This window comes from Crocuta crocuta, unplaced genomic scaffold (genome assembly GCF_008692635.1).
Source record: "Crocuta crocuta isolate KB4526 unplaced genomic scaffold, BGI_CrCroc_1.0 scaffold299, whole genome shotgun sequence".
In the NCBI taxonomy this organism is placed as follows: Eukaryota; Metazoa; Chordata; class Mammalia; order Carnivora; family Hyaenidae; genus Crocuta; species Crocuta crocuta.
The window spans coordinates 8,005,234-8,012,570 of NW_027532747.1; the positions used below are offsets into that span (position 1 = coordinate 8,005,234).

Consider the following 7,337-nt stretch of genomic DNA (forward strand, 5'->3'; position numbering starts at 1 on the left):
ACTTTGTATCCTCTATCTCACTCTCTCTCTCTGCCCCTCCCCTGCTGGTGTGTTCTCTCTCTCTCTCTCACCCCCCCCCTCTCGCTCTCAAAATAAATAAACAAACTTTTTTAAAAAACCTTTTTTTTTTTTTAAAGGGATGGTAGTTACCCTCTGCAGGAAGTAGGAGGAACTGGACAGGGATACAAGGGAGGTACTAGGCTAATATGGTAGATTATGTAACCTGTGTGCTGGTTACGTGTGTATGTTAACTTGTGAAAATTCAACAAGCTACATATTTATGGTATGTGCACATTTCTGCAGATGTCCAAAAAGTTTCTTTTAAAAAACCAGGGGCACCTGGGTGGCTCAGTCAGTTAAGCCTCAGACTTCAGATCATGATCTCAGGGTTCAATGGGTTCAAGCCCCACATCAGGCTCTGTGCTGACAGCTCCGAGCCTGGAGACTGCTTCAGGTTCTGTGTCTCCCTCTCTCTGCCCCTCCCCGGCTCGCACTCTGTCTCCGTCTCTCAAAAATAAATAAAATGTTTAAAAAAAATTGTAGCAAAAAATATGCCTATGAAAGTACCTCTTTAACTGAGATTCCTAACTCATTAATTTTTTTTCTTTTTGGTATACAAAAGTGAAGGAATAATCATCAGAACTGAATGCAGAAATGAGAGGAATAGCCTCGGTATCCAAGGACGAAGCAAGGTGATCACAGTGCAGGCTCTGAAAACGGATAGTATCTCTCTCAGCATGGGGTTAAAGCTTCTCCCAACTAAACACTCTCCACTTCCTTGCCAAAGGCAGGCTGAAAGCTCACAGCTAATAGGCTACTTTCTAGAATCACAGGTTTCTGCTCTTCTAGTTGAGTTGTAACCAAGAGCCACCTGAATTTCATTTGTTCTGAGATCAGTTTATCCCAATTTCACTTGCTACTGCCATTACATGATTTAATTAAATACTGCATAAACATACGATGCAGAGTCATTTCTATGAAAACTAAATTGAAAGTTTTAGAAACACTCCATACAGATAAGTTACCAAAGAAAATTGCTATTGAAATAGAAGAACAAGACACCTTGCAGAAGATGAGTAGGAAATCACAAAAATCTAGGACCATGCTTTCAAAACGCTTCATAAGCCATCTTCGAATTCTTCTCGGCTTTAAAGAAAAGTAAACTTGACATTTTAAGTGCATTATGGGGGTAATCTATGCAAAAAAGCAGATCCTGAACTGTAATCAGACCTGTCCTCAAAGAAAACGCAGTGGACATGTTACAAAAGACTGGCAAACAAATATATATTTTTTACAGTAAAATAAAATGTTGAATGTAGGTATCATATTTATGAGTCCCCATGTTGACCTTTTTTTTTTTTTGGATTAGCTAACCAACGATCCATTCCAACTGTACAGTATTAAAAAGGCTCTTCTGGGGGAGCCTGGGTTAGGGTTAGCATCCAACTTCAGCTCAGGTCATGATCTCACGGTTCGTGGGTTCAAGCCCCGTGTCGGGCTCTGTGCTGACAGCTCAGAGCCTGGAGCCTGCTTCGGATTCTGTGCCTCCCTCTCTCTCTGCCCCTCCCTTGCTCCCACTTTGTCTGTCTGTCTATCTACCTATGTATCTCTCTCTCTCTCTCTCTCAGAAATAAACCTTAAAAAAAATTAAAGATAAAACAATCAAAACCTAGCCATAGCCAAGCTCATCACTGAAGTTCTTTGCCACCGTCTTGCTGCTGTCTGTTCTGGTCTTGAATGGGAGAGTTCCCAGAGGCGACCAGCGCAGCCACAGTTTACAGCACTTTTGTTCTTTTGTTCATTTCCAGATTTGGCGGCAGAAATCTCCTCTGAGCTAGCACTAGGAGGAGCACTTACTCCTTTTAAAACATTAAAAAAGGTTGGGGGGGAGGCGGGAGACAATTGGGAAAGGGAAAAGTTCCTAATTAAAGATGCACTTTAGGTGACTGTCCCTGGAAGGCCAAGTGCAAAATGGTTTAAAACTCACAGTGTAAAGTGACTGGAAAAGCAGCAACGTAAAAGTGAGTTCAAGGACACTAACCAAGCGATATATTCATGCATAACGTTAAGAGCAAATATTGCTTGAGATAGAGTCATTTGGTAAGAAAATACAAATCTGTAAAACACTCTGACCTTATCGCTCAGTTTAAAAATGTTTAATTATAGTTTGTGAAGATTCTGGTTTCTGATAAATACTATTAGTAAAGGAAGTTAATAGGCATCTATCACAAGCTTCGGTTGACATACTTTACTTGCCAGATACTTTACTAAATTATTGGAAGGCAAAAGTAATATTGTTATCCTTCTTGAAAGTCTGAAATGTACCTTGAGAACCTAAGAAACAAGGAAGTAAGGACTGGGGAAAGAGACGGAAAGAAATTAACATTAAATGGGTACCTATTCTGTGTCAGGGCTCCACACATTATACACATTGGGCAATAGGAACTGCTATTTCCAAATTACAGATGAAAAAAAAGAGATCCCAAAATGAGTTCCTGGTCAAACAGAGAATAAACAGTAGAATAAGGGGTGCCTGGGTGGCTCAGTCTGTTAAGCATCCGACTTGGGCCCAGGTCATGATCCCACATTTCGAAGGTTCGAGCCCCACCTCAGGCTCTGTGCTGACAGCTCGGAGCCTGGAGCCTGCTTCAGATTCTGGGTCTCCCTCTCTCTCTGTCCTCCCCTGCTTGCACTCTGTCTGTCTCCCAAAAATGAATAAATATTTTAAAAATAAAAAATAAATAGTAGAATAAGCTATAACCTAAATCTGTCTGGTTCTGTTGCCTATAATACAAAAAAAATCAGAAGTTGTTTCATTCATCTGGCATTTTGGTCAACTTAAAATAAATAAATACACTTTATGAAGAGGTATATGTTAATATCACAGCATAGGACAAGAAAAGAATGAAACAGCAACAACATGAAAGACGGCTTGCCCTCTGGGAGCTTACAATTAAGGAAAATGTTCACACATGCCAGCTAAGTAGTGATTAATCACTACCTGAGGGAAGCCATCAATAAGCAATACGGGAACTCATAGGAGCCTGGGCTCTGCATGTGGTTTCAGCAGTTAAGAAAGGCTCTATGGGGGGCGGCTGGGTGGCTTAGTCGGTTAAGCGTCCGACTTTCACTTAGGTCATGATCTCGCGGTTCATGGGTTCGGGCCCCGTGTCGGGCTCTGTGCTGACTGCCAGCTCGGAGCCTGGAGCCTGTTTCAGTCTGTGACTCCCTCTCTCTCTGACCCTCCCCTGCTCACGCTGTCTCTCTCTCTCTCCTAGAAATTAAAAAAAAAAAAAAAAAATCTAAAAAAAAAGAAAGGCTCTATGGAAGATGCAAGATGGGTCCCGGGATGGGAAATGTCGGACCGGTATACAGAAAGGTATTGCAGGACAGGGAAACACAGAGCTAAGGATGAACATGACAAATGTGAGTAGCAGTGAAGAGGCCGGCAGGACTATTTCAAAAATTAAAGGACTGAGTGGAAATGACCCAAGTGTCCATCAAATGATGACTGAACCAGCAAAATGTGAAACACCCACATGATGCAACACTACTCAGCAACAGAAAGCAAGCACTGATATACACTACAACACAGATGAACCTCAAAAACGTTACGCTCAGTGAAAGAGGTTGGTCACAAGAGACCACACGCTGTATCATTTCATCCACATGAAATGCCCAGAAGAGGCAAATCCACAGAGACAGGAAGTAGGTTGGTGACCCCCAAAGGCTGGAAAGGGGGAGAAGAAGTGAGGAGTGACTGCTAAGATGATGAAAACGGTCTACAACTGATAGTGGTGATGGCTGCACCGCTCTGTGAAAACACTAAAATCGACGGACCTGCACAGTTACATGGGTGAACTGTAGGTAGCATGAGCTGCATCTCAATGATGCCATAAAAAAAAAGTTGAGGGCCTGATGGAACATCACGCTGCACAGCTAAGATGGAGCCACTTAGGCCAAGGTTAAGGGTCTAGAACTGATATGCAGTTAAAGATATTTAAGTAAAGATTTACCGAATGCAAGCACAGGATACTAATGTAGGGCCCTTCTCAAACAAAATTATTCACATATTTTAAGTACATTTCTAAAATATATGCCAAAATCGCGAAAAAGAGAACAGGAAAAAGATGATATGATAGGGCTTTGACTAAGCCACAAGCTGTGGCAATTAGCAAAGCTGTTTTGCTTCAGCACTGAATGCCACAGATGGATGTATCAGCATCGTATTTATGCAAAACCACAAATTCATCTGTGTCATGTCTTCAAATACCGTAATGTTCTAAACTTGATTTTGAAAACTGCATTAACAATTGATCTGCCATATTTTAGGGTGAGATAATGAACGCTGTAATTTGTTGTTCACTGGATGGCAGTCCTCTGCATATAATATTTCAGATACTAGATTCAACGCAAATGCTATCAGAACCTCCACTGACAGAAAGCTGGGCTAATGCAAACAAATGTGTCTGAACTCTAATGTAACATAATATTCCAAAAACAGTTTTAATACACAAAATAAGGAAGCTAGGGGTGCCTGGGTGGCTCAGTCGGTTAAGCATCCAACTTCAGCTCAGGTCATGATCTCACAGTTCGTGGGTTCGAGCCCCACGTCGGGCTCTGTGCTGACAGCTCAGAGCCTGAAGCCTGCTTCAGATTCTGTGTCTCCCTCTCTCTCTGACCCTCCCCTGCTCATGCTGTCTCTCTCTCTCTCTCTCAAAAATAAATAAAACATTTAAAAAATAAAAAAAAAATAAGGGAGCTAAAGAAGCAAATCTGACATTCAAAAACAGGTGGGGGGAATCTGGATATTAAAGATCCAATACAAAGTAAAGAGTAAAGTACTCAAAAATAAACCTGAAAATCAAAAGAAAAAAAAAAATAGGTCTGGGTACAAGGTTCTATAGCATTGGGAGGTATGAGATGAAAAGAAAAAAAAAAGGAATAGAGTACATTTAAAATAAAAGGCTCAATACGGGCAGATGAGGCTGTTAACAGAGAACTCATCTAGAAGACAATGCCACACCCACCCCTGAATCCTAGGGAAGAAAGAACCCTTTCAGGCAACGTGTTGTTTGTTATTCCTTCAGAAGCTGTCCTACTGGTGAAATCCCGAACCTATACACAACCAAACTAGTGTTCGCTTGCCGAGTCACCTTGCAAACCTCCTTCAAGGTAGAAGCGCCACAAGAAACTAAAGGAGACATCAGATCTCTTCTAAAACTCTCTTGTCTAAGAATGAGAGGACCCATCTGTCTCTGACGGGCTTTGTAAATTCCAGAACTGCATGAAACTTATGTTCAGTGTCTGAGAAATACAGACAAATAAGACGCCCCGGTTCACTAACAATGAAAGCAAAATAGAAAACAAGTAAGGGCTCCTAAAAAAGAAACCTTGTCATTGATATCTGGAATTAGGTATCTGCTGTCGAAAGTTAAGTAGAGTAAGACTCTCCGTTTCCTAACTGGAAGCCAGAATTTATGCGAAAGAGAATTCAGTGGGAGGGAAGTAGGAACTTACTACAAATCAGTAACTGCTGTATGTTAGCAGAAACTTATCCAAAGTCTCATCAATTATCGACCTACTCTAAACAAAAGAACTATGAGAAAAGGCAGAAGTTTACAAGTATTGTTCACATACTGGACATGTTAATTATTAAGGAATACAGTACTTCAACTATAACACAATAAAGTATCAAAAAAAGGTTAAACATGGAATTATTCTCTGTGTAAACACCAAAAACAAGTACTCTTAATTCATACATAAATAAAAGTTTTCTGGAGCGCATGATTTCGCCGTTTGTGAGTTTGAGCCCGGCGTCGGTCTCTGTGCTAACAGCTTGGAGCCTGAAGCCTCCTTCCAATTCTGTGCCTCCCTCTCTCTCCCCGCCCCTCCCATGCTCATGCTCTGTCTCTCAATAATAAATAAAAATGTTAAAAATTTTTAATAAATAAAAGTTTTCTTTTAAATAAACAGGGAGAAATCATGACAGCGTGCTACCAAAGATCCCCAAAAGAGGCGAAATAACACTAACGTAAGGTCTAATACCCAGAAAGATTTTCAAGTGATAGAATTATTAAAGAGAATGGTCTAAATTGTAAGCACGCTACAATTCTGACTACACTAAGTGCAGAAACCTAAGAAGCCACGAAAAGGCTAAAGAATAATTCAGAGAATGAAAGTCATAGCGAAGGACTGTGGGGGTTTTTTGGTTTTTGTTTTTTTTTTACAGGATCCTCCACTGACGAACACGGGACCAGAGGCATGACCTATAAATTAGAAAGGAAAGCAGGAAACTTGGCCAGCACCTGAACCTGGCAGACCTGACCTAAGCTAAGGAAACAAGGATGATAAATATCTCAGCAGATAAATAACACCAGGTTTCAAAATCAGATTCTAAAACACAAAAGTGAAAAGTAATTCGCCAAGGGGAAAACATGCCACGGCAAGTCAAAGAAAAAATTTTAAAACAAATGGGACACAAAACGCCTTAGGAAAATTTCTGCTTCTGAAGTATTTTCACAGCTAAATTCATTCATGTTCACTGCGTTAGCTTTTAGGAAGCTAACGCCAAAGTCTTTTAAGTAGTTGAAATTCTGTAAATATGTGCCATAACCGCTTGCAATGAGCAAGTTTGCAGAGCTTGTGAGATTAAACTTACATGAGAGCAGGCTCAATCACATTTTAAAATCTTTCAGACAAAATCGCTGAGCTTACATAGCAAAAGTAATATAAAACAGGATGTCCTGAGTAACAAATTGAACTACCCTCTTTGTGCGGGGTTTTTTTTCTTTATAGCAAATAGCACCTAACATTCCAACTCTATGATTAACTTAAAATTAATCACTGGACATTCTTTAAGTCTCATCTAAACTTACGGGAGAGAACAACCAAAGCCAGAAAATTAAGGATGAGATCAAATTCAAACGCTTCGCTGTTCTATTCCTCCTCCTCCAAGAAATATTCTAGAAGTTGGCGGTCTTATTTGATCTCCGTTCTCAAATGTGGAAGTCCGTACCAACACCTTATAACACAATTATGTTATGTGCTACACAAATAATGTTATGTGCTACACATGCCAAAGTACTCTATTCAAGTAAATCTGAACAGAACCGGAACATGACATTTCACAAGCGTTCATCCGTGCAGCCACAGGCAAGAGGCAACAATTTCACAGAAAAGACTTCGGGAAATACCTGAGCAGATAAACAGCCCTTTCAATATCACTGAGGTCTTCATCGACTGTCAACCTTTCTATTTCTTCTGGTGTCTGTCAAGTGTAAAATAACAAAAAAATATATAAATTATGCACACAACCTAGGGTCAGTCCGCGCCCC

General features: G+C 40.5%; 1 protein-coding gene across 1 annotated transcript in view; it reads right to left on the reverse strand.

Moving 5' to 3' along the window:
- LOC144245459 (uncharacterized) overlaps nt 1–7,337 on the reverse strand; it is a 48,599-nt gene that overhangs the window by 39,853 nt on the left and 1,409 nt on the right. Inside the window, 1 exon segment of the mRNA XM_077780836.1 lies at nt 7,197–7,270. Within this exon segment, the coding sequence (XP_077636962.1) occupies nt 7,197–7,270 (74 nt within the window).